This window comes from Galleria mellonella, unplaced genomic scaffold (assembly GCF_026898425.1).
Source record: "Galleria mellonella isolate WM207_F2 unplaced genomic scaffold, CSIRO_AGI_GalMel_v1 utg99, whole genome shotgun sequence".
NCBI classification, from domain to species: Eukaryota; Metazoa; Arthropoda; class Insecta; order Lepidoptera; family Pyralidae; genus Galleria; species Galleria mellonella.
Window position 1 is genome coordinate 806691 of NW_026442184.1, and position 27451 is coordinate 834141.

The 27451-nt window shown below is 40.0% G+C and overlaps 3 protein-coding genes across 3 annotated transcripts; all 3 read left to right on the forward strand.

Moving 5' to 3' along the window:
- On the forward strand, window positions 1-24306 carry LOC113521475 (TATA element modulatory factor). Its single transcript, XM_052902988.1, has 11 exons — window positions 1-2200; window positions 2445-2662; window positions 4093-4234; window positions 5864-6083; window positions 11617-11838; window positions 12115-12232; window positions 13103-13298; window positions 13905-13985; window positions 21436-21648; window positions 22927-23010; window positions 24038-24306. The coding sequence occupies exons 1-11, from the start codon at window positions 305-307 to the stop codon at window positions 24107-24109; spliced, it is 3462 nt and encodes a 1153-aa protein (XP_052758948.1). The 5' UTR covers window positions 1-304; the 3' UTR covers window positions 24110-24306.
- LOC128202475 (uncharacterized) lies at window positions 14038-15050 on the forward strand. Its single transcript, XM_052902986.1, has one exon. The coding sequence runs from the start codon at window positions 14139-14141 to the stop codon at window positions 15033-15035; it is 897 nt and encodes a 298-aa protein (XP_052758946.1). The 5' UTR covers window positions 14038-14138; the 3' UTR covers window positions 15036-15050.
- On the forward strand, window positions 15346-16270 carry LOC128202476 (uncharacterized). Its single transcript, XM_052902987.1, has one exon. It carries the CDS (start codon window positions 15372-15374, stop codon window positions 16035-16037), a length of 666 nt encoding a protein of 221 aa, XP_052758947.1. The 5' UTR covers window positions 15346-15371; the 3' UTR covers window positions 16038-16270.
- Window positions 24307-27451: the final 3145 nt, after the last annotated feature.

Sequence of the window (27451 nt, forward strand, 5' to 3'; positions counted from 1 at the left end):
TTCCACAGTGTATCTAATAAATTACAAAATTTCTCACAATTTACAATAATTTTTGACATAATATATTTATTTCATATTTGTTTCTAAATGTCGTAATAAAATATTACGGCACTAAATCGGTGAAGGACGAAAACTGAATGAAGAAAATAAACAAAATGGAAACGTCATCTGTGCTCTGTTGTGATTCTTGAAGTAATCAAATATTTTTTTCGTAATATTAATGCATTAAAGAAGTTCTACTTGTTGATAATATAATTGCAATAATTCTACGGCTTGTGTAGTGTTTATCTAATGCGACCACAATATGAATTGGTTCGACACGTCGGGTTTGACGAGTTTAGCAAAATCTGCACTAAAAGAAGCTCAGAAAACCATCGATAAAGCTCTAGATATACAGGATGAAAGTAGTGAGGAGCAAGAGGACGAGCCTCCATCTCATAGCGGTACAGCGGGAGGCAAATCTTCGCCAGGTAACAGCAATACGCCCTCCAAAGATAATTCTGATTTCTTTTCTTCTTGGGGCCTAACTGTCAGCGCTGAGAGTACCAAAGATGAGCCAATTAAAGAACAGCCCGTGGTCACTGAGAGTCCTTCCAAATCTACGTCGCAAAGCGTATGGGGCTCTTTTGCGGGGTCATTTTTTGAACAACCTAAGAGTGGTGATGGTTCTACTATTATTCAACCACCAAAAGCAAAGTCTATGAATTTAATATCTGATAGTAAGTACGACAGTCAAGATGACTTGTTCTCTAAAAGCCAGCTTGTTATGTCCGATGGTGGGGACGGGTTAGAGTCTAAATTTAAAAGTAGTAAAGATGAAATGTTCTCCAAAGATGAAGATAGACGTAACTCAACAAAGTCGAATAGATTGTCTCTCGTGTCGAGCAGGAATAGTTCAGATTCTGTGGAGGTACTTTCACAGAGTTTGAAGACAACTCCTGATTCAGAAGCAGTGTCATGTCAATCTATGTCCCACAGTAGCAGTACTGGAACAAAACACAATTCAGAATCTGTTGAAGTGTTGCCAGACAGCCTCCTCAGCCCGAGTTCTATTGAGTGCCTTGGTTTTGACAGTTCTCCCTCAAACTTGTCCCCTGTTGGTGACGTTAGTGACAAGAAGTCCACTCCTGTCGGTGATAGAACGGAAAGACCCGAAACTGCTGATAGTGTAAGTTTGGTGGCTGATGACGATGAAGATACAATGTCTTACAATTCAATTTCGGAATGCACAGCCCCCACTGTTTTAGATACTGAGGAGAAACCTGTGAGCCCCTTCCAAAAGACCACAAGAACTGAACCTAGAAGAGGAATAGACAAAGACTTTATACATTTGGACCAATCTGTTGTACCTTACAAAATGCAAGTGAGTGAAAACTCTTCCAATGATGGTTCATGGTCTGATCGGACGTTGAATGCTGACAATGATAGCATCATACTAGACACTGCAATTGAAGAACAGAAAAAAGAACATGAACAAGAGGACATATTGATTGAGAAGTTGAGTGACTCATCTTCTTTCTATGATGTAAAAGTTACAGACATGTTGAGGTCAGAAAGTTCAGTATTTGTTAATGTTGAGAAACAGCAGTGCTCCACTGATAGCAATGAGTCTTCACAAAAAGAGAGCAGCGTTAAAGAGAGAACTTCACCAATAAGTTCAGATAGTAAGAGTGATCTAGTCAAGATTGGTTCAGATAGGACATCAGGGCACACATCAGGGGATGAGCTAGAGACAGCTACGTCATCAGATATAGAAATTATACCTAGTCCAAATGGAGATAATGGACATGGCTTCTGCAGGAACAGCCCAGGCAAGTATGCCTTTAAGCAGTCTACTTCCCCTAACCTTGTGGACTTGGTTCTGGGAAAATCCCTGGCTTCCAAAGTTCGTGGACACAATAGAGAATTATCAGAAGCGTCTGTACAGAGTAACACTAGTGATGAGAGTCAGGGATCAGAAAATGATCGTTTGATGAGGCGGCTGTGTGAAATGGCAGAAATTTTGGAGGCAAGGGAGAACAAGCTCATGGAAGTGAGTAGAAGTAATGCTGAACTGGCTGAGAATAATGCTGACTTGAAGACGCAGGTGGAATCTTTGATGGCGAAACATGAAGGTGGTGATATCAACTTGATAACAGAGGATTATACCCAGAGAATGTCAGCACTGGAAAAGAAATTTCAGCAAGCCATTAGGGAAAAGGTATGTTATTGTTGCCACTTAAGATAAATCATTAGTCTTTTTTTTTTATTACAGTTAATGTTTTGAGTATTTACGTAATTATATAGACTTTTTAAATAAATGCCAACTAATGTCTGTGTTACCATTTACCACAATAGTAACAGTGGACAAAGGCCTCTGACTACTCTATCAGAGATTACAGTCATGAGTATGTTTATGTATTTTATGGTAACTAGTAAACTTGTATTTGACCTGCACATTCTAGGATCAACTCAGAAAACAGCTAGACACATTAAAATCTGAGTCTTCATCAAGAAAAAACTCATCAGAACTTGAGAATACACTGAAGGAGAAAGATGATGTGATAGCTCAACTGCAAGAAGAGGGCGAGAAGCTGGCGAGGCAACAACTGCAGCATTCAAATATAATCAAGAAGTTGAGGGCTAAGGAGAAGGACAACGAGCAAGTCATTAAAAGTCTTAGGTAAGTAAAAGATGAAACAGTTTCAGTGTAAAATGACCCTTTGTCTTACCATTCTTCACCTCGCTACTCCTAAGTTTTAGGCCTCCAAATGAAGTCTGAAATAGAGTCATTGTCATACAAAGATAGGGTACTCTTTATTGTTTCCTCCATAAGATTACAACAGTATAAACTTATTATAAATACAAACAATTACAAGGAAATATTATACTAAGAAAACATTGGGCGGCCTTATCGCTAAGAGCGATCTCCTCCAGGCAACCTTTGGATGGAGAGGAGTAATTATAAACAGCTTGACTGGAGGCAGGAAACTCTATTTTTTGAATACATATAGAGATATGCCTATATGTGGATAAATAAATGTACATTTTAAGTTATTAATACATATTTACATATAAATACATATGTAGTTACAAAAATAAAAAGAATTTAAGTTTTGAATTTTTATCATTGTTTATTTCTATAATAAAGTATAAGCATAAGGGATTTGACAGTCCTTCAAAATGGTTGTCTATCCAAATACTACGAATTTCTCAGGTTTTGTTTAAAATTATAAAATTTTTAAAACTAATTTATAATACCAGCAAAACCCTAATCAATTCCATTATATTTTTAAAGCGAAACTTTGTATTAATGTCGTCTGCGCTTCATAACTACCTTTAGCACACATGTACTAGTTGTGTTTGCGTGTAGGGTAAATTTGGGCAAAATATCTATATATATTAGACGATGCACTTCAAAATGATACCACTTCTATAGTTCCACTAGTGTTTTTTATATTTATTTATATAACAAAATTATAGTTATAAAACATTACATGAAGAGATACAAGAATGGTATGCAAAAATTCAAATCATTCTTTTTTTTTTAAATATACTATATGGCTTCTTTCCAGCCATGACCACATATATTGGCCCCATAATGGATATATTAGATATCTGTTATCAAACAGAACAGAACAGAACCCAATAAAGGAGAATATAGATTTTTTTTAAGGGTGAAAATGGTATGGTGACCCCGCCTGCGCTAACGGGATACGCTGGTGGAGCATCAGTGAAGGGTGATAGATGAGAATGAAAACAGGCCAGTTAGGCCATCATGATGAATTCATCAGGAATTAATCATGATAGTTTCCAGGGAGAACCGCGAGGAGGTCGACCTGGTTGGGTATATTGCTAGCAATGGGATTCTCAGTCTCCTTTACTAACAATCCCTTTCCCCCCGAATGTAGATATTTGACTGGTATGAGCGATTACGCGATAGGTGGTCATCAAATTTCAGAAAAACCCAATAGATATTGTATATTACCCACCTCTGAGGGGTACAATAGTGCTGTTTCTGTCTATAGGCGACTGTTACCACTTTCCATCAAGTGAGCCGTCAGCTTGTTTGCCATTCCAAGTTTGAAAAAAATGTGTCATGTTTATGTTCAGAGACAAGGTAGCGGACCAAACTGCCGAGATGGACAGGCTGAAGCGATCTATGGCCGCCAAGGAAGAGCTAGAAGTAAATCAAATAGAGGCAGTGTACAACCTCACCACCGCCAATAAGAAATTGGAGATAGATTTAATCGAGGTATTCTCAATTTCGTTTATAATATAGTATATATCATATATGTGTAAGTATATTTGTTATTTATATATATTTATACGTTTATATATGTAATTTTAGTATGTATGTATATCAATAATTACTAGTACACCTATCCCCCGATTTACACGGTAGATACGTTCCAGAGAAAAACGTGTAAATCGAAAAGTAAAAATTTTCAAGTCAAAACCGTGTAAATCGAAAAGCTTGCAGAAAATGCATAATTTTGCTACTTAACAGTTGTGATTTTTTTCAATATTTTTAGGTGTACACAGAAATAAAAATAAAATGCATTGACAGGTTAAAATATGTAATATATTACGGAAACACTGTTTTTTTATTTAATTACAATGCATTAAACAGAAGAACAAAAAATAAAACCAAAGGTGTTTTATTATCCTTCATCACTATCAGAAATTACTCACATTCTTTTTTTCGGAATCGAAGGTTGGAATTCACTTTCATCACTCGAAGTGATTTGTGCCGATTCGATGTTTGAAGCAGAAATATTTACATTCTGAGAGGTGGTAATAAAATCGGTTATTAACAATTGTTTCGAATTTTTTGTAAAATCGATTCGATCCAAAATTTCGATTTTAATTTCTAAAGAAATAACTTTTCTTTTAACTTCTTTCGACATTATAAGCCTATAATTTTTTTTTTTTTACATTATGTTAATTTGTAAAAATCTTAATTATGCACTCACTTGTAATTTACGAATATGAAAAATTAAATCTTTCTGACACTGTGAAACTTTCACTCAAATACAATTTTCCGTAGATAAAACTTTAATTTTATGCGAAGAAATACAGACACAGTGTGCATGTGCAGCAAGTCAGCACATAAGCTCGGGATTCCCCGTGAGATGTGTACACAGCGCACGTGTTCAAACACAGTAGCATTTAGTAGAGTGCGATAAAAACAAAAAAAAAAAAACTTATTTGGAAAACCGTGTAAAAGCGAAAACGTGTAAAACAAGTACCGTGTAAATCGGGGGATAGGTGTATCATATTCGTGTATTCTGACACTTCCCTATGGTTGACTGGGAGATAATGCTTTTAGCATTAAGTCCGCCATGTATACATATTTGTACTAATGAATAAATAAATAAATAAATAGTTTTCATTGGTCTGTATGCTTTTTGTGTGTATTCTTGACAGTAAATTACTAACACTAGTAATTTCTGGGGTTTTAGAATAATTCTGGACATGGTTTCTGATCTTTGAGTACCCAAGTTTCTGATATTCAGTAAAATCATTTTAGTTTTCAACCAACTTAAAAAGATGGAGGTTCTAAATATTTCATTATCATCTATTGAACGACTAGATACCGCTAGTCAAAAATCTGAGTTAAAAACAATCACAATACAATAGGAATGATAGGATTGTTTAATTAATTCTCTCTAAGGGCAGGCCATCAAAACACAGGAAAACCTTAACAGCCAATTTTACATTGTCAACAACGCCATCTAGTATCTGTTTTTAAACTAAATTATCGATTTGAAAATACATTTCTTAAATATCCATTAAAAAAAAGTACCACTACAGTCGGAAACACATTTAATGTATTGTGGTAGTGATGGAAATGTAAAGTATTTATCTGTGTGGTGTCCAGACACGGGGCACCTTGGAGGACACGCAGGCGCGGCTGGAGAGCTGCCGCGCGGCGCTGGAGGCGGCGCGGCGCGAGCTGGCCGAGCTGCAGCGCGGCGCCGCCGACGCCGCGCGCCGCGCCGCCCGCGCCGACCGCCTGCAGCGCGACGCCGACCACGCGCGCCGCGACGCCGACCAAGCTGCCGCCGATCTACGCCAGCTGCGCGCTGATTTGCAGCGAGGTAACTTCACACTCATTTATCATTATTACTAATGTTGAAAGGATTTTTTTTTAATGGGTGAAAATGGAACAGTAGGTCCGTTTGCGCTATCGGTACATGCTGGTGTGGCGTTAGTGAGATATGATAGATGAGGATGAACTAGATCTGTATGGTCCAAACACCATGAATGCTGCCGTTAATAGATATTGTAAATTAAAGATGATAAGTAATAGATTATAATCAGAGCACGTCGACGGCACTTATTTGATGTTCCATTACGAAAAACAGAGTCAGCTAAGCAGGCTCCCCTATTTCTTGCATTGAAACTATTCAATGATATTTTGAGCCAGTATCCGCAATTGGATGTATTTGCCCCTAACTTGCTGGAGTTTTGTCGAGTGACCACAGAATATTTGTGTTCAGATGTTTTTTGTTTACAATAGTAAACTTATTATAAATATAAATAATTACAAGAAATAATCTTTTTCTAGCGATCTCTTCCAGGCAACCTTTGGATGGAGAGGAGTAATTATAAACAATTCTTGTTATATATGAGTGTGATACATATAATAATATAAATATTATCCCTACTCATTAAATAAGTTTGAGTTAAATCTTTTTCTATTATTCTTGTTATATATGTGTAATATTCCTTTTTATATGTTATTGTACTCATGCTTTCCTGGGTGAGCGTATTGAAAGACTGTAAGGCTCACCTAGTGGATTTAATAAATAAATATATAAATAAATAATTCAAACTGTTGACAAACAATATTGATGATGCATAAATACACTATACGGGTATGATATGTTTTATATATTTATTTATTTATTTATTCATAGGAAAACCAGGACTACACTAGAGCAAATAGATAAAGTTTTAGGATAACAAAATAAGCCACTAATAGGTTTTCACAAGTAGCAACAATATAGACACAAGGCGCTGTACACAAAGCAACAAAAATAGCGAGTTAAAAAAAAATGAATGAATGATGAATTCATAGTGATGAATTCATAAAGCATACATTGATTAAGCTTGTCCTGATAGAGTATATTGCTAGTAATGGAACTGTTAGATTCTCATAACTAACAATCCCTCTCCTTCCTGTTTTTAGATTAGGATTAGACTGTGGTTTTCTTGATTTTAGAAATTAAAAAGGTTAATTTTTTTTCTTCTTTTTCTAATCTGCTCATTGGCAATCTGTTCCTTATAGAATAATAATGCAATCTACTGTTTGGATGTCAGGTTTAAATTATTTATTATATGATAAGGTCAATTCATTAATCAGCTCTCAGTCTCTGTCTGCAAATCTTTCTACCAGTCCTTGGATGCTGTGTCTTTTTAATCGGGAGAAACTAATACTTCCCGATCCTTGTAATTGAGCGGCCAATTCATTCCTATGCCTATTTAATCTGGATTGATAATATTTATTTATTTATTTAAAGGAACATCAACAACATATTGCATTATAACATATAGGTATAACAAACATTAAATATAATACAATATTAATGCACATTCCTATTATAGGTTATATATATATATATATATATATATATATATATATATATATATATATATATATATATATATATATATATATATATATATATATATATATATATATATATATATATATGTCACGCCTGTCTCCCATTAGGGTAGGCAGAAACAATGGAACGCCAAATAGATTATACGCTTCTTCGACATTCAAATCTTGTCATACACGCTCGTCGGTTACGGGTACAATTATAATGAATTAAATAACACTAGACTACAAATATTTTAAAAGTTGCATTATTAGTTATAGAAATATACAATGTAACCTTAGTTTGCTGAATGTCTCGCTTTTCTGTTTTACCGTTTTCAGTTTGATGTTTGATGATTGAGTATGTTTCTTATTGTCTTACTTTGGAACCTTTCCAGTATTTCTACATTGCTGTTACTAGCTGAGCCCCAAAGTTGTCCAAATAGCTTTGATGATGGTTTTGTATATGGTCATTTTGCAATCATATGTCAGTCGGGATTGTCGTCCTATTAGCCAGTACAAGCTTCGGATTTTTGTGTCTAGTTGTTTACGTTTAATCCTATATATGCTTTTGCCAGGTAAGTTACCATTATTTGCTTGGGTTCATTGTATAACAACACAGGTGGACATGTTTTTCTTCTCAGTGTGAAGGTTACATGAACAGATTTGTATTTGTCGACTTTGATGTGCCATGTTTCAAACCATTGTATAACCAGAATAAGATGTCTTTGGAGATTTTCCGTTGCTATTTTTGGGTCTCCGTGAACAGATAGGAGGGTTGTGTCGTCCGCATATGTGGCAGTGGTGGTGACATCTACGAGTGTTGGTAAATCAGCAGTGAAAATCAGGTACAGGACCGGATCCAAAATGCTGCCCTGTGGCACTCCAGAAAGTATTTCATACATTTTAGAAAGCTCGTCGTTATGATATATTTCAAAACATCTTTTATTTAGATACGATTTTATTATTTTTAAGAAAGATCAAGGAAGCACCTGTTTAATATTGACTAGAAGCCCGTCATGCCAGACTTTATCAAATGCCTAACTGATATCCAGAAATATAGCAGAGCAGTATTTTTTGTTTTTTAGAGCTCTGTTTATGATGTCAACTGTGTCCCTCTCTAAAACCAAACTGGTGCTTTGGTAGGTTTTTGTCTAGATCTTGATCCATCCAATTTAATATTACCTTTTCAAATAATTTACCAACGATAGATAATAGGGCCTATTGGTCTGTATGAATACACTTCTTGAGCAGGTTTCCCTAGTTTCAATAACATAATAACTTTTGCTATCTTCCACTGGTTGGGAAATGTTAATAATATCAGACAAGTATTAAAAACTGAAACAAGTAGTAATTTCGTTGGTAATTTCTTTAAAAGTATTGTATCTATTTGATCATATTCCTGTGCTTTACAGTAATAGGACAGTAGTAAAAGAATACACTTTCCAGGTGAGTTGCAAACGCATTCGTTTTATTCTTATCAAATCGAGCCCATGCTCCAGATTTTATAGGAACTACTTGTGTTTTCGGACGGTTTAAGCTTTTTGTGGCTTTCCATAAAGAATAGTTTGTGTCGTTTGTTGGGATAAGTTTGCTAAGATATTCTTGAACATTCCTGTTGTTTAGATAGCTTAAGATTAAGATAAAGTTTAAGATTTTCAATTCTTCTCTATTGAAAACGGCTTTATCTTTTGTATCCCGAGTATTGTGCCAAGCCTTACGTAGTTCTTTCAGCGATTTTGTCTTTTATGAAAGTCGGATATACAAGTGTCTTTGGGATCAGTATTCTGCGCTTAGGAGTAAACCTGTGCACCGCAATATGTAATGTTCTATTAAAGTCCTCTACCGCATCTTTTACTTCATCAGAGGATTTCAATAATATTTTTAATTCAATCATAGATGTGAGTATATTTCGATACTTTTCCCAATTGATGTCTCAGGTGTGTTGCTTTTGTGATGCTTTTCCTGAAGTAGTATTTTGTAATGTACGTTCAGGATAACAGGAGTATGATCAGAAGAAAGGTCTATTATTTGCTCAGTACTCATGTTGTTAAGAGAAAGGTTTTTGGTTATAAAGAAGTCCAATAAGTCTGGTTTTCTTAAGTCCAATAACTTTGGTATTCTTGTTTTGTCAGTAAGCCAGTAAGTAGGTTCGCTAGTTGATAAACAACCAAGATTGAGATCTTCCATAACACGAATGAGTTGTCTTCCTTTAGGGTTTATAAGACGTGAACCCCAATGTAGATGTTTGGCATTCTAGTTACCTCCACAAACAAAGTGGTGTCCCAATGTACTCAAGTATTCTTTGTAGTTTTTCACATTTAATGCATGCCGTAGAGGGCAGTAGATTGCTGACACAGTAATTTCTGAGACATTATCGGTGAATTTGATTGAAGATGCTTGAATTTTCTCTGTGCAAGGATCAAGTGGATAGTGCTTTAGTTTATATTGAATTGTATAACATAGATTGGTAAATAATTTGGTGCTCATCTGATGGAAAATAGTAATTGTTATACGATATTGCCATTGAACGAGGAGGGATCAAAAAGTAGAAAGAACGACATACTCTTTGGTAAGAAAAAAAAATACTGGCAGGCATAGCTCAGATACATATTTGTAATATTAATAAAGAAAAAAATCTTCGTTTCTCCTTTGTTTTCTTCTGAATGTAATCATTTGTTTCCTTTGTGTCGGATCATGTTCTCGAAAAGAATAAAAATGAAGTGCAAGCCGTTATTAAATACTTCTGTTTAAAAAAGTCAGCGACGCAAGAGATTCATTGCGATTTGGAGGCAACATTAGGAGAGTCTGCTCCGCCGTATTCCACTGTCGCAAGGTGGGCTTCTCAATTTCGAGTAGGGAGAACGAGCACGAAAGACAAACATCGTTGCTTCCGTCCATTGGCGTTAGTCACCCAAGAAAATGTTGCGAAAGTCGAGAAAATTGTATTGAGCGATCGAAGAGTTACCATCCAATACTTAATCCAAAAAACGAGCATTTCATATGAAAGTATTCAATCCATATTGAAACAATCTTTAAATAAGAGAAACGTCTCCGCAAGATGGGTGCCGAGAATGTTAACCGACAGTCAGAAACAAAATCGACTTGACATTTCGAAGATATTGTTGAACAAGTTTCAAGAAGATTCTGAAAATTTTTGTCTTGTTTCGTAACAATGGACGAAATATGGGTCCATTATTTTGATCTCGAGAGAAACAATTTTCGCAATTGAAACTGCCATCATCACCGACCCCGAAAAAGTTTCGTGCCGTAGCATCGGCTGGCAAGGTTATGGCCTCAATATTTTGGAACTCAGAAGGGATATTGTTGATTGATTACTTGGAGCGTGGAACCACTATTACAGGCCAATATTATGCAGCTTTAATTCCCAAGTTGAGGAGTGCCATCAAAGAGAAGAGGGAAACTTCGAAGGGATGTGCTGTTTTATCACGACAAAGCATCCGCGCACTGGTCAGCAGTTGCGATGGCCGCCATTCAGCAAGCTGGCTTCGAATTGGTTGACTACCCCCCTTATTCACCAGATCTGGCATCTAGCGATTTTTATCTGTTCTCCAAATTGAAAGAATACTTAAGGGGGAACAGGTACAAAGACGATAACGAGGTGAACGATGCCGTGGAGAGCTTTTAGCAGGATCAAGACAATTTTTTTTTTTAAAGGGATTGTATCCTTGGAGAAGCCCTGGACTCAGTGTGTAGAGAGACTCAGCGACTATGTAGAAAAATAAATTATGAAGTTATCAATAGTCATTATATTCTATCTCATTCTCACTATTTTTTGATCCCTCCTCGTATTCTATTTCATATATCATCCTAAGTGAATAGTGTGATAATTTGGCCGACGAGAGCAATCAACCAGTAAGGAAAATTCCACGTTTAATCATTGGCTGCTTTGAGTTTATCGTGTGTTTTTTATGTTACGTTTGACGGATCCGAGGTTGATAGGATCATAGTCCGTCGATGTGGTACCCATAATAAAATTAATGTGAACTCGTCCTGTGCGGCAGAGGAGAAGAAGTGGGTGTCGCGCGAGGAGGCGCTGCGGGCTCAGGTGCGCGAGGCTCGCGAGCACGCGGCGGCGCTGGCGGCGAGCGGCGCGGCGAGCGGCGCGGCGGGCGGCGGCGAGGCGGCCGGCGCGCTGCTGCAGCAGCTGGCGGCGCTGCAGCGCGGCGCGCTGGACCGCGAGCGCGCGCACCGCGCCGCCAGCGCCGCGCACGCGCAGCGCCTCGGTACGTAGCGCCCTCCCTCCGCAGGCGGCCGCGCTCAGCAGCAGCCGGCGGCGCTGCAGCAGCCGGCGGCGCTGCAGCAGCTGGCGGCGCTGCAGCGCGGCGCGCTGGACCGCGAGCGCGCGCACCGCGCCGCCAGCGCCGCGCACGCGCAGCGCCTCGGTACGTAGCGCCCTCCCACCGCAGGCGGCCGCGCTCAGCAGCAGCCGGCGGCGTATTTCCCCATGTCTAGACATGGTTCGGTTTCAATTGTATCATAGGAACCATTGTATTGTGCAGCGGAGGCGGAGGCGCGCGCGGCCAAGGCGCTGGAGAGCGAGCGCGTGTCGCGAGAGGACGCCGCCGCCGCGCGCCAGCAGCTGGCCGCCGCCGCCGACCACGCCCACACCCTGCACAAGTACGGCCTCGCATCTGTACATAGGGGGCAAGGGATTGTTAGTAATAGGGTTTGACAGGTCCTTTGCCAACCATATACCTTATCAGGTCAACCTCCTCACGATTCCCCCTGAAAACATACGTGGCTGATTGATCCATTGGTGAATTTGTCACGATGGACTAACTGACCTGTCAGTTCTAGGTTCGTCCTCACCTATCATTACTTACTGGTGCCCTGCCAGCGTATAACAATAGCGCAAGCGGGGTAACATTTCTATTATCATCTTTAAAAAAAAATCTTTACATACACATTCGTTGTAGCTATTTTTTAGTGAACGATAATGGAATGCTAGCCCTGGCCACAGTGGTATCCAGTTAATTTGATTAAAAATTCTTTTTTAAATACTCTTTATCGTAATTCACAAGAACAGCGAATTTTGAGTTACAATTAATTCTACAAAAAAAATTCTATACTAGCACTGTACATTCAGCTTACCTCCCTTGTTTACACATACACCACTGCAGGCTCGCCACATTTACTTTAAAAATTCACAACACACATACTAGTCCATTAGTGTATTCGCTTGTATTCAGTTTCTGTATTTTTGTTTATATATTAATTGGTCCCTTAAGCCGGATCAAATAATGAAATTCTACTCCTTGGGATATTCTATGAGCTATAGTGAACTGCAACAATGGACATAGTTTATATGCCTCATACTAATCATAAAACAATAATTACTATATTGATTTTTAATATGCTCCACGAAATATAGGCATATTGAGTATTGCGTTCACAACAATAGTCGAAAAAAAACCTCTGACTTTTCCTTTAAGTCATAAACATATTTATTTATATATATTTTTTAATAACTGCAATTTCCTATTTCAGTAAATGCGAAGAACTAGAGAAGCTGAAAGCGGAGAAGGAGGCTGCTCTAGCGGATTTGCAGCGGCGGCTCGAGGAAGCGGATCGTGCTGTAGAGGACGAGCGGCGCCAGCGCGCTGCGCTGCAGCACGACCACAGCGCGCTGCAGCGCGAGCGGGACGCACTCGAGGCCGAGCGCAGCAGGCACGCTGTCCTACAAGTAACTACCTGCACTTGGTATAACTCTTTCCTGGCACTCACCAGGCAGACATGAATCTAAGTAAAAAGTCCCAAATTGACATATAATCACTTGGGACAGGGGGGAAAGGGATTGTCAGTAATGGAGACTGAGAATCCTAGCAGCTAGCTAGCAGTATACCCAACCAGGTCGACCTCGTCGCGGTTCTCCCTGGAAACTATCATGATTAATTTCTGATGAATTCATCATGATGGACTAACTGACCTGTTTTCATTCTCATCTGTCACCCTTCACTGGTGTTCCGCCAGCGTATCCCGTTAGCGCAGGTGGGATTATCATACCATTTTCACCCATCAAAAAAAAATCACTTGGGACATTCTAATATAGTCCTAATAAAGTCATTTAATAGGTACTTCTATTATGTATTTTTGCCAATAAACAGTTGTACTTGTAAGCTGTGTTTTGGTTTGAAATGTTAAATGAGGCTATTAGAGGTATATGTAATCTATAAATAATATGGATGAACTATTTTTGACTTCACATTTTTACTTGTTTGCTAAAGAGTTGTAACTTTTATTAAAATATAAACTGGACCAGTTCTTTATTGTTTATGTTGCTTCGTTACAGGAGCAAATGTCGACGCGTGGCGATATTTCGCCGCCGCATTCCGTTGCTTCTGATTCGTTGTCTAACTCCTTGTGGAATATGGTGAGTTAATTTATATCAGTAATATATCGTTTAATATAAAACTTCTTTTTAACATATGCATTTTAAAATAATTTGGAAAAATGTTTATCAATCGCATGCGCGTGTTCACGGGCGTTAGATGTGTTTTTTGATACGCGAAATATTTCCGCAAAAATGTCGTGTACCGTGAAATGTGCTACCTGTAATATTGTAATTGATGAGCTTCTATCTTACATACAGAACAAAATATCGATAGCTGATGAAGAAAGCTTAGTAAAAATTTGTGCATTATCGTTTACAAGTGAACAAGTTCAAAAGTCACATACGTTACTATTTGAATCAGTGTCTTCAGAGTTACGAAGAATCGCACGTAAAGGAAAAGGAAGGGGAGATCGTCTGTTGTACGACATACTCAGCTTCTTCAAAGTCACAGATCCTGATATGCTGCCTATATTTGTTGCTCGTGACCTTGAAAAACTGCCACCTATCACCTGGGATCATTTGGACGTATCTAAAGTCCTGAAAGATCTATTGATTGTACAGTCTGAAATTAAAACAATTAAATCATCGTATGCAACTGTTAAGCAGCTAGAGAAAGTTAAAAAGGAGTGCTATAATTTAAAAACCGTTTCGCCACCATTCTCTGCTGCTAAGATTAACATAAAAAGAGGTGCTTATCGTGACAGCGGCCCTATAGCTCTATCGGTTATGGATGAGTCTACTATAAGTAATCATGAAGATGAATCCAGTGGTGAAATGTCTTCTACACGGGATCATAATTTACATTATAGAAATATAAATATAAACACAAATTATCCGGAGGGTAGTAGTGATACACTTATCGATGCAACGTTCCATCAAACGTTTGAAACTGAAAATAGCCGTGTAACCGACAATACGAAACGCGATGAGTCATTGTTGACATGTAACCGGCAGTCCACGCAGCCAACGGTCGGCAAAGTAGGTACAACACTTGTTAAATCTTATGCAGGTGCCGTAAGGTCTAATAATGAATGGACAATCGTCGAGAAGAAAAGAAAAAAAAAAATAGACGCATTGAAAGAAAATTAGGGACAGTTGTAATCGGAACAGATGAGATGTTTAGAGCTGCTGAGAGAAAAATACCACTGTTTATTACTAATGTGCATAAAAATACGTCAGAATCAGATATCGTTCGATACATTTGTAAGATGACACAAGAAACAGTAGCATTAGAGAAAATATCCATTAAGCGTCAATGTGATTACAATGCATTCAAATTCTTTGTAGCACAAAATAAAGTCTCGTTGTTTTTGGATGAGAATATATGGCCAGAAGGGATAATTTTTCGACGGTTTATTAATTTTAAACTAAAAAAATCGACTGGAAACGCACACATTTCCATTGACGGCATTACACACCAAAATTATGGATAGTGGGATCTACAACTTTGTTACCTTCAATTGTAAGAATGTGAAGCGCTCTGTAGAAGGGATACGGGAATTATGTAAAAGATCGGATATCATAGCCCTGCAAGAAACGTGGTTGTTGCCGAGTGATCTATCATATTTGTGCAGCATAGATTGCGAATTTACCTCTACGGGAACGTCGGCGATCGATACAACAGAGGGAATACTGCGCGGGCGACCGCACGGTGGTGTCGCGATCCTCTGGCGGCACAGTGTATTTTCCAATGTTGTAGTAGTGCCATGTGATAATCCCCGCATATGTGCGATAAAAATAATGTTAAAAGGGCGGTCAATCCTAGTGATGAGTGTCTACATGCCTACCGATATGTCTACAAACTTAGTGGAATTTACGGACATTCTCTGCTCGGTAAGTGCAATCATAGACAGTAATAATGTGGATTGTGTTTATATTATGGGCGATTTCAATGCTCATCCCACAGAATCATTCTTTAAGGAATTATCTATATTTTGTGAGGAACAGGAATGGACTTGTATAGATATAGAAATGTTGAAGGGTTCATCGAACTGTTTTACGTTTGTGAGTGAAGCTCATGGGTCTAAAGTGGTGTCAAGACCACGAAGAACAAATAAAGATGGATATTCTAGCTTCACATCATTCAAATAATGATTTTCGGTCTTTTTGGAAGGCTACGGGGAAGCTAAGTTTTTTTTTTTTTTTTTTTTTTTATAGAACTTAGAATGGCAAACAAGCTGACGGCCCACCTGATGGAAAGTGGTAACCGTCGCCTATAGACATGAGCAGTACCATGGACATAACAGAGTATACTGTTTCGCCCATGATACCCCCATGCGTTGCCATTCCTGAGGACTCAGGTGTTATTCCTCTGTACCCAGTAAATTCACGCCATATCCTTCAAACCGAAACACAGCCATGTCTACGGTTGAAACACGAATGAAGCAATCGCTTTTGTACAAAGTCTACCCTTCCTGTGTCTATTGAAGGCGTAAGTAATGCCGAGAACATAGGTGATCTTTTTAAGGATCATTTTACTGTTAAATCCCCTTTGGGGCCATCGCGTGTGGAGTTGAATGTTGAGACTGGACGTGTGGTGGAAATTAGATGTACTAGTGAAGTAGATCAAATTATAAAATCTATGAGTAGAGGTAAATCTCCAGGACACGACAGTCTCAGTATTGAACATCTAAAACATGCGGGGCCACACTTGGCGAGACTGTTGACAATGCTCTTTAACTTTTGTATAAGTCACTCGTACATGCCGGAGGAGATGATTAGAACAGTGGTGATACCTGTAGTTAAGAATAAAATTTCTGATATAACAGACAAAAATAATTATAGGCCAATCTCCTTAGCTACTGTTGTCTCAAAGGTGTTTGATAGCATGCTTAACTCTCGACTGACTCAGCATATAAAACTTCATGACAACCAGTTTGGCTTTCAAACTGATTGTTCGGACTGTCAACTGAAAGCGCTGTTCTTTGTGTTAAGCATGCTATTAGATACTATACAAATCGAAAAACGCCAGTCCATGCATGCTTCCTCGACCTGTCGAGAGCTTTTGATCTGGTTTCTTATGACATCTTGTGGAAAAAGCTCGAAAATTTTCAATTACCATCAGAGCTCATAAATATCTGCAAATATTGGTATGGAAATCAGCTCAATAGCGTGCGATGGGCGGGGACTATGTCGCAGTCATACGGATTACAGTGTGGCGTGAGGCAAGGAGGGTTGTTTTCGCCGGTACTATTTAATCTGTATATTAATGATCTGATTGTTGCTTTAAGTGGTACCCGTGTCGGCTGTCACATAGACGGCATTAATGTTAATAATATAAGTTATGCCGATGACATGGTGCTGCTCAGCGCATCGATATGTGGGCTTAAAAAACTCGTGGCTATTTGCGAGTCATATGCTGCATGCCACGGACTGATATACAATGCTGTGAAAAGTGTGGTCATGGTCTTTGAGAGTAGAGGCAAAAACTCAATAGGCTTTCCAGATATTAAACTTAAGGGTATAACGCTGAAGAGGGTGTATAAATTTAAATATTTAGGACATCAATTGGCCTCGGATCTCAAAGATGATGATGACATTGAACGGGAGCGGAGGGCGCTGGCGGTGAGGGCGAATATGATAGCACGCAGGTTTGCGCGGTGCTCTAGACAAGTTAAAATTACGCTATTTAGATCACATTGCACATCTTTCTATGCATGCAACCTGTGGGCTGTATATATTCAAAAATCCTACAGCGACCTCCGTATCCAATATGATAACGCATTCAGGGTGTTGATGGGGCTGCCACGATTCTGCAGCGCGTCAGGGATGTTCGCTGAGCATCGTGTAGATTGTTTTTATGCCACAATGCGAAAAAGGTGTGCATCCCTGGTGCGCAGAGTACGTGCCAGCACCAACAGCATCCTGAGTATGATAGCAAGCAGGCTGGACTGTGTGTACGTTAATCACTGCTGCGCAATTTCCAATGGAATTGTGCAGCGGTGATTATCTGTATACTGCTTAATATATTGTATGTGTGTATGTGTGTGTATGTGTATTGTGTATGTAAATTTACTAACATTAGTTTTATGAATATTGTTACTAATAAATATTTAATGGACCAAAAAGTCTAAAATAAAAATTATTATTATTATTTAAATTTTACTATAATTCTCATCTCCCCTCTTAAGGAGAGGAGATGGCAACTAACCCCCGGCAGAAGCACAGTCGGCCGGGGTTCAGGGCCCCAGGGAGAGAAACCGGCGTACAATGCGGGCAGAATCTAAGAGCACCGCTTTCTGCATCTTTCCCGGGAGTGAGCCGCCTCGGAATCCCAACCGTCTGAGATGTTGTTCCAGACTGGTTGGGATAAGACCGTTCACCGACATAACGATTGGGATGATTTCGGTAGATGTCACCCCCCACATTTCGGTCACCTCGTGAGCCAGGTCGAGATATTTTCTCTTCTTCTCGGTTTCGGCTTTCACGAGGTTCTCGTCATGCGGTATGGTGACATCCACCAAAAACACCCTCGAAAGTGCCCGATCCATCACCACGATATCAGGTTTGTTCGCAAGAACAGTCCTGTCCGTGATGATGGATCGGTCCCAGTAGAGCCTGACGCTGTCGCTTTCGAGGACCGGCTGTGGCTCGTACTTATAGTACGGCAACCTCTCATTCGCGAGGCCGTACTTCAGAGCTAGCTCTTGATGGAGTATTTTGGCTACCTGGTTGTGTCTGTGCAAGTACTCTGTGTTGGCAAGAGCTGAACAACCCGAAAGCACATGTCTGAGTGACTCTCCGGGATGGCGACATGCTCGACAGATGTCCTCAGTGCCATCCTTCAGAATGTGCTTTCGGTAATTGTTCGTCTTAACCACCTGATCCTGTATTGCACAAACAAAACCCTCGGTCTCTCCGAAGAGATCACCGAACTGTAGCCAGTGCACGGAGGTCTTCGTGTTTACGTACGGCCCGTGAAGGGCTTTGAAGAACCTTCCGTGCAACTCCTTCTCTTTCCATACGGCCTCCCGCTGAGAGGTACCCAAAACTTCGGGTTTTCGGTTTTTCCAGTCCTCTTTAGCCAGAGAAAGAGGGGTGAATCCTTTGTCACATTCTATGACCTCTCTATGCAAACCCTCGTCTCTTTTCTCCAGAAAATATGTCCTGAGGCTGTCAATCTCGCGGTTGTGCATGGTCTTAACGCTTAACAAGCCTCGACCACCAGCTTTCCGCGGGATATACAGCCTCATGACTGACGATTTCGGGTGATGCATTCTATGGAGGGTCATAGTTATGCGGACTTTCCGATCCAGGGCTTCGAGTTCGGTTTGAGACCATCTGAGCACGCCAAAAGTGTAAAGGAGTACGGGTATGACCCAGCCGTTATAAGCTCGGACTTTATTGGCGCCCGACAAGCAACTTTTCAGTACTCTTGTAAGGCGCGCAAAAAATTCCTCGCGAACTGACTGTTTCACATCCGTCTCCCTCACACCGATGTTTTGTGACATGCCCAGATACCGGTATGTTTCAGCCTCGGAGAGGGTTTTAATATTAGAGGGATCTGTGGCGATCTCTTCAGTTTGAGTGACCCGTCCCCTCTGCACACGGAGGACCGCGCACTTGTCTATTCCGAGTGCCATCCTAACAGAGCTGCTATAATCGTTTACGATATTTAGCAGCTCCGTCAGGCGTTCGACACTCGGAGCTAGTAGTTTCAAGTCATCCATGTACAGAAGGTGAGACACTCGTGTACCTCCTCTCCGATACTGAAATCCAGTCCCCGAATTCCCCAGTAAAGTACTGAGAGGATTCAGGGACAGGCAAAACCAAAGTGGACTCAAACAATCACCCTGGAATATTCCCCTCTTGATCTCTATCCGGTCAGCGGTATCCGTCAATCGCTCGCCCTGGATAGTCAGGATCGTCGTCCACCGCCCCATGCATGCCTCCAAGAACACTCGAATTGTACCGTCGATCTTGTACAGCTCGAGAATCCTCCGGAGCCATGAATGGGGCACAGAATCGAATGCCTTTTTATAATCTATCCAGGCGGCGGAGAAATTCCGACGGTTCCTCTTGACCACGTGCCCAGCGACAGCGTTAATGAGGAGCAGCTCCTTCGATCCGCAGCTACCGCCCCTGCATCCGTTCTGAGCGCTAGATAGGATCTTATTTTCGTACACATGACGAGAGATCTTAGCGCTCAGAACGGATGTTAACGTCTTATATATTGTAGTAAGACAAGTGATGGGGCGATATTTAGATGGATCCGCGGTATCGTCCGTCTTAGGAGCTAAATGAGTGATCCCGGTTGTAAGGAAGTTTGGGAGCGTCCTGTTTTCGAGGGCACTCTGGAATTGCACGGCTAAGGTCGCATGGCTGGCCGAGAACGCCTTTAACCAGTAGTGCTGCAATCCGTCGATCCCCGGACTTTTCCAGTTCGGAGCCCGACGGATCGCGGCAACCACGTCTTCCTCCGTAATGGCAATGGCGTTCATCGGCGTTATTCGAGCACATGCTTCCTCAACATCGTGCATCCATGCGCCCTCCTCATGCTCCACAGGTTCAGACCACAGCTGTCGCCAGAAGGCGACGAAATTGGCTGTTTCTGGTCTTTCTCCTGTGGGCTGCAGTTTTGGGCGCTCCAAGTTCCTATAAAACTTCCGTTGATCACTCATAAAGAGACGATTCTGTTGATACCTCTCGACCCTCTCAGAGTACCGTCGGAGTCGCTTCCCCCATGCAGCGATCTTCTGCTACAGATCATCTATACGCTCCGCAAGTTTTTGCTCGAAGTCCGGCTGGAACAGACGTACACCTGTCCCAGCAAAGGCCTCTTTTACGGAGCGTATAATTCTCGGGCGTGTATTGCCCTCCCTGAAGCAGAGCAGTCTGCCAATGAGAACCCTGGCCTGGGTGATCCGTCGCTCAATTCTTCTTTTCCAGGCTGGTTTCGCATTATCCCTTCGGATATTACGTCCAGCCCGGGGCATTTTTGCGCCGGTATATCGGCATACTGCCAACGCAGCGCCGAATAAGATTGAGCTCGTCTCTCCCAGGTCACCGCTGCCCTCAAGGTATTGAGGCAGCAGTGTATTTGTGGTCTCAATGGCATCCCGCGTCGCCACATTTGGATATATCCGGGGAAGCTTCGGTCTCTCTTCGAGGGGAGTTCTTCGGATCTCTAGAATCGCCTCCTCTAGTATGCTCCTCATATGCTCTATGTCCTGGGAAGTTGTTCCGACCACATCCGCTTCTGAAGGCGTTTCGGCAACCACCTCTACGCTAGGTAACACGTCCGAGATGGGTTGCTCCGTGGTCGCCAAGTCTGCTTCTGGAACAACTTCCTGAAAGTGATCATAATTTTTTGAAGGAAACAGTATATAGTTATCATTAATTCTATAAGTGACAGCGTTTGGAGGTGATATTTTGTTCTTTTAATATCAGATTCCCACATACTTCCAAAATGTAGGATGAGTGAAGATTGCAATCAAAATAGTTGTCGTAAAGTTTAGATGGTGTATTTGTCGTATGTGTTTGAGTGTAGACAGCGGTGGTGTGTGCGCAGGAGGAGGAGGGCGGCGTGGGAGGTGGCAGCGTGGGTGGTGGCGCGGTGGGCGAGGAGCAGGCGCTGGCGGCGCTGACGCGGCGCGCGGGCGAGGCGCGGCAGCTGGCCGCCGCGCACGCGCGCCTCGCCGCCGAGCGCGACCAGCTGCGCCGCCTCGCCGCGCGCCTGCACGCGCGCCTCGACCACTACCAGGTGCGCCGCCACACACACACACCACACACACCACACACACCACACACACCACACCACACCACACCACACCACACCACACCACACCACACCACACCTCACCTCACCTCACCACACCACACCACACCCGCTCTCGGTGACACTTCCTCTAACCGCAAATTAACCGTGTCACCAAAATATTGTGATTCGACATATTGTTCACCAACAGTTTATGATCTTCTCCGTGCCTCATAAATAAATTGTAATTCATTCAGCAAACATTGTTACACATACAAAAAAGGTTCATACGTATTAACTTGTATAGGAATTAAAGTGTTTTGCAATATTTGCCACAGTGATCCCCACAGTGTTATGCTGCACTTGACAAGCTACAGCACTGATTTTCGACACTATAGCTCCTCAGCTGCGACCCCAGTATAATATAATAATTTAATAGTGATAGATTGAGCTGTTGCTCAAAAAAATGATGCATAAATGATGAACACATGTGGCAGAAACGCCAATATTGAAGTAAATGTGTGCGGTAATGATGAATGTCAGAATAAGAAATGAGGATGTATGGGAAAGTCGAACAGTTGCACCAGTAACAGGGAAGTTACAAAGTAATAGATTGTCTTGGTATGGTCATGTCATGCGTAGAAATGAAAGTCATGTTTAAAAAAATGTCTTAACACTTATATAAATGTGGATGGATGTAACAGAAGGGGATGGCCGAAAAAAAGATGCATGTGCTGTGTATACGCATAAAAGAGATATGATCCCAAAAGTTACAGTTGACAGGAATTTGTGGGAGAAGAAGACATACTGCACCGCCAGGTGGAAATCACCAACCAGAACCAATCAACCAGAGGGAAACTGTACAAAAGTCGTTTGCTTAGGTACCTCTGTCCCACTCGTGTTTCTAGCGCAAAGCAGTTGTTTGCATGGTTGTGTTTCGGTTTAAAGGGTGAGATATGAACTGTCATTTACAGGAATAATAATGTCATTTACAGAGTAATTCACTGGAATTTACAGGGTACAGAGGAATAACACCTGAGTCCTCAGGAATGGCAACGCAAGGAAGGTGTCATAGACGAAACAGTATGCTCTGCTATGTCCATGGTACTGCTCATGTTTATAGGCGACGGTTACGATTTTCCATTAGGTAGGACGTCAGCTTGATTGCCATTGTAAGTTGTATAAAAAAAATAACTTACGAGTATTTCCATAGAATATTAAGCGAGTTTAAACAATTTGTTACTAAAACGAAGTAATACGATTATCTATGATATGTTATCACAGAGCGTCCAGGAGCAATACGACGCGCTGCTGCAGATGTACGGCGAGAAGGAAGAACAAATGGAGGAGCTTAAACTCGATCTACAGGTGACTTGATCATCTAGTCTCCTTTTATATATATATATAGTGCAAAAAAAAAAAAATTAAATGAAGCCTATTCACTCTACATTTGAAAGACCCCATATTATAGTGATCTGGAAATACAGACTCTGGAATCTAGCTTCTAATTTATTCATATAAATAATAAATCATCGAAATCTACCTTTTTTAAGCTAACTGCTTATTTTTTTTTTTCCAAAATTATTTAGTTCGCCATTGGAAGATTAAGCGTCTTAGTTGACTTAATCTGCGATTTGATACAGCATAAGCTAACTGCTTATTAAGTTTAGACTGTTTCTCAAATTTTCAAAAAACAAATTCCCAATTGGACAGTAAAAAAAGGCCGTGTAGTCCCAGCATAGAATAGGCCACCTCTTCCTTTCCCGTGGGTGTCGTAAGAGGTGACTAAGGGAAGGTGAGAGATGGGCAGCAGCGTCCCTTTTAAAACATCTCTAAAGCCTGACTGCGGTTGCCAATCCGACTGTCAAGCGTGGCAACTACTGGCAAACCTCCAAAGGGGGAGCTTATGTTCAGCAGTGGACGGTTTTTTTTTTGGAGAATATAAATGGTATGGTAACCCCGCCTGCGGCTAAAGAGATACGCTGGCGGAGCACCAGTGAAGGGTGATAGATGAGAATGAAAACAGGCCAGTTAGCCCATCATGATGAATTCATCAGTAACTAATCATGAATGGTAGTTTCCAAAGGGAACCGCGTGACTGACATGGTTAGGTATATTCTTAGCAATGGGATTCTTAGTTTCCATTACTAACAATCCCTTTCCCCCCAGCAGTGGACGTTTAAAGGCTGGTATGATGACGGTCATCAGATAATATTTACGCCAGTCTCCATCGATTTGTACTTTCGTCCTATAGTCTATACTTCGTACTATAGTCCAGTATTAATTTTGTCAAGATTGAAATCTTATTTTTTGGCATAACATTTTAATTTTTACCAGTCAAAAGCGTTAGCTTGTTTGGGAGGTCGACTGTAACAGTTGTGGTAACGTTTGGCAGGACGTGACGCAGCTGTACAAGGCGCAGCTGGACGAGCTGATCGCACTGAAGCAGAAGGTCGGCTCTCGATAGCGGCTGAAGCCGTGCTACCGCTGCACCGCGCGCTTCTGGCTGTGACTCGACCTCGTACTGGCTCCAGGACACAACACTGCAAGTCGATCATACCTGCTCGATCGTAAATTCATGTTGTATGTAGCAGCTATTGTATAAACAATTACGTGTACGTAGCTTTTTGATCGGCTCCAAAAATTCTCATTTCAATTATATTTTATTTAAAATACCTTCGTCAGTTGTGAACCAATTGTGGTGTTCTTTAGCTCTCTGACCGCGTATTTCTTTTTTACAACATTAAAACACATCGCTTTGACAACAAATAGCAGTACGAGTATTTAGCCATCTAGCGAGATTCTTAGAAACTATATTAGTGTACCAAAACAAAAATCGCAGGCTAGCAACGTCGATAAACATAAAGAATGCGAGCACGTCGAAATCTCGAGATGCTTGAAATTAAACTATCGGATAGTGCACGCGGAAATCGTTTTTTTTTTTAATATTTTTTTTTTATACGACTTAGAATCGCGATCAGAGAGTTTTCATTCTAAAAACCTCATTGAAAAACCATGGTGTTATGGTAACTTCGGAGATATTAGTAGTCAACGAAAACTGTATAAGCTCGCGTCGGTGTAGTTGTAAAGTTTACGACAGACAACAGTGGGCATGTATATAGCGGATTGTTTATACGCATTTAAGTACCAATTGTTTTTTTGTCAAACAAATGCCATTTGAATTTTGTAGCGATTATCAGACATACGGTTACGAAAGTTTATTTTGCTGAGGGCAAAAGTTACTTTGAGAATATATTAATTAATTATTTAAGTTCGGCATGGAAATGAGGTCATTTTATAAAAGCACAGCCATATAAAAATGACCCTGTAAATACTTTTTTTTGTTTAAAAGTAATATATAATACACGGAGTTAGAGAGGAAAGATATAACGAAACGAAAATTCAGTGATTTTTATGTGTTATCAATGATCGGAGGTCGATTTTGATGAGTCATTCCCTAAGTCTGAAATGTTCTCCTAGATAAGTGACAAATGGGTCTATCAATGGAGTTATTATCGCTAGCGAGTCCATAACATAGAATGACATGGTGTTTACGCACCGATAAGCGGTGGGAGTTTTGTATGTCCCCACTTCTAACGATGGTGAAGCGATTACAACACTTAAGAAGGTGCGTGCACTTCCTTGAGATATAATCATGTGCCGTATCGCTTTCCACCTTGCCTAGACTGGATCCTGTTTATTTATTTATTTATTTATTCATAGGAAAACCAGGGCTACACTACAGCAAATAGATACAGTTTTAGGATAACAAAATAAGCCACTAATAGGTTTCACAAGTAGCAACAATATAGACACAAGGCGCTGTACACAGAGAAACAAAAATAGGAGTTCACAAACAAAATATGTACAAACAAGAGGAATAAAAACAAAAACAAACTAATAATGATAAGTAAAATACAAATTAATGATTAAATGTAAATATTTGACCAAAATATGGCCTTTTTATCCATACAATAGTAATTAAAACAGACTATGAATAAAAAAATTGCTTACTCAGTTGGTTTCTCACTGATATTATACTCGCCAAAGGCCAAAGTCGAAGCCGTTGTTTAAATAGGCTTACACAAATGTCTTTATAATATTCACAACAATATTTTTTTTTTATACAACTTAGAGTGGCAAACAAGCTGACGGCCCACCTGATGGAAAGTGGTAACCGTCCCCTATAGACATGAGCAGTACCATGGACATAACAGAGTATACTGATTCGCTCATGATACCCCCCATGCGTTGTCATTCCTGAGGACTCAGGTGTTATTCCTCTGTACCCAGTAAATTCATGCCATATCCCACTCTTTAAATCGAAACACAGCCATGCAAACAACTGCTTTACGGTAGAAACACGAATGGGACAGAGGTACCCAAGCAAACGACTTTTGTACAAAGTCTCCCTCTGGTATTTTAAGATTTTATAATGAAATAAAGAAAATCTCCTAGTTGATTGTCCTCTATGTATTCTTGATTCGCGAAGGCGGTACGCGATCTCAAGCCGAGTGCAAAGGCGCGTCCACTAACCGCCCTCCAACTTAGCAATGATTGTAATCGATTCACATTCGAGAACTATATGCATATTCGATTCTTAAGCGAATTCGAGACGATTTTATGATGTAACCGTTTGTCACTTATGATAAGAATATAATATATATATATATATATATATATATATATATATATATATATATATATATATATACGGACAAATCACACAGATTGAGCTAGCCCCAAAGTGAGTTCAAGACTTGTGTTATGGGATACTAACTCAACGGTACTATATTTATAATAGACACATATATAGATAAACATCCCAAGACCCAGGACAATCAGGAAAAGATCGTTTTCCATCATGACCTGGCCGGAGATCGAACCCGGGCCTCCACGTCGCAGGCAGGCGCTATATATATATATATATATACTAATATATAGTCAATGTTTCTAATGTGTCTAAAGTTCCTCTCGATTTAAACGTTTATTTTATTTGTAAAATTATCTTGTAAGCTATCCACGTAGCGTTGGTGACTGGTAGATCATGCGGTGGTCTGACTGTTAGTTCTATCCTACAGTTTCAAATATTTTAAATTATATCATTAATTGTTTGTCAATGATTGTATTATATTATTGTATTATGTATAGATTTCAATGTATGTACAGTGTATTGTAACGTTTTGTGATGAAATATATTCTATACAGTTGGTCTGTGTGTGTGTTTTAGGCAATTTATTTACTTTTATTTATTTATTTACACTTTATTGCACCGAGTAAAAAGAGAAATAACAAATACAGTAAATATTAATGAGAAGTGACACAAAAGGCGGCCTTATCGCTAAGCAATCTTTACTTTTTTTTATGTATGGAAATAAATGCCTCGTGTTTGTATTTCCTTTTATTTACTTGTACGCTGTCTCTTCGTGATACGGGCGTCCAGTGAAACAGTAACTTAACTGGTACATGCTACACTAGCATCCATCACTCAATTATTAGGATATGATTCTATATTTTAATTTTATATTATAAAGATAGTGTCGCCATATAAATGCTTCGCTTAAAACAGGTCAAGTTTTTTATCCATGTGTGCATAAGTAGGGTTACCATAATATACGATTATTACACAGTATATGGGAGAAAGTATATTGTAGGGTAAATTAAAAAAAAAAAAACATTCAAAATTCTTATATTTGGAAGAACCAGTTAAACAGTCCATAATGATTCGTAATGATGCTCATCCTTACAGAATATTTTGATTTATATCTGACTAAAAACACAAAATGTGTTTGTGTTTTTAAATAATTAA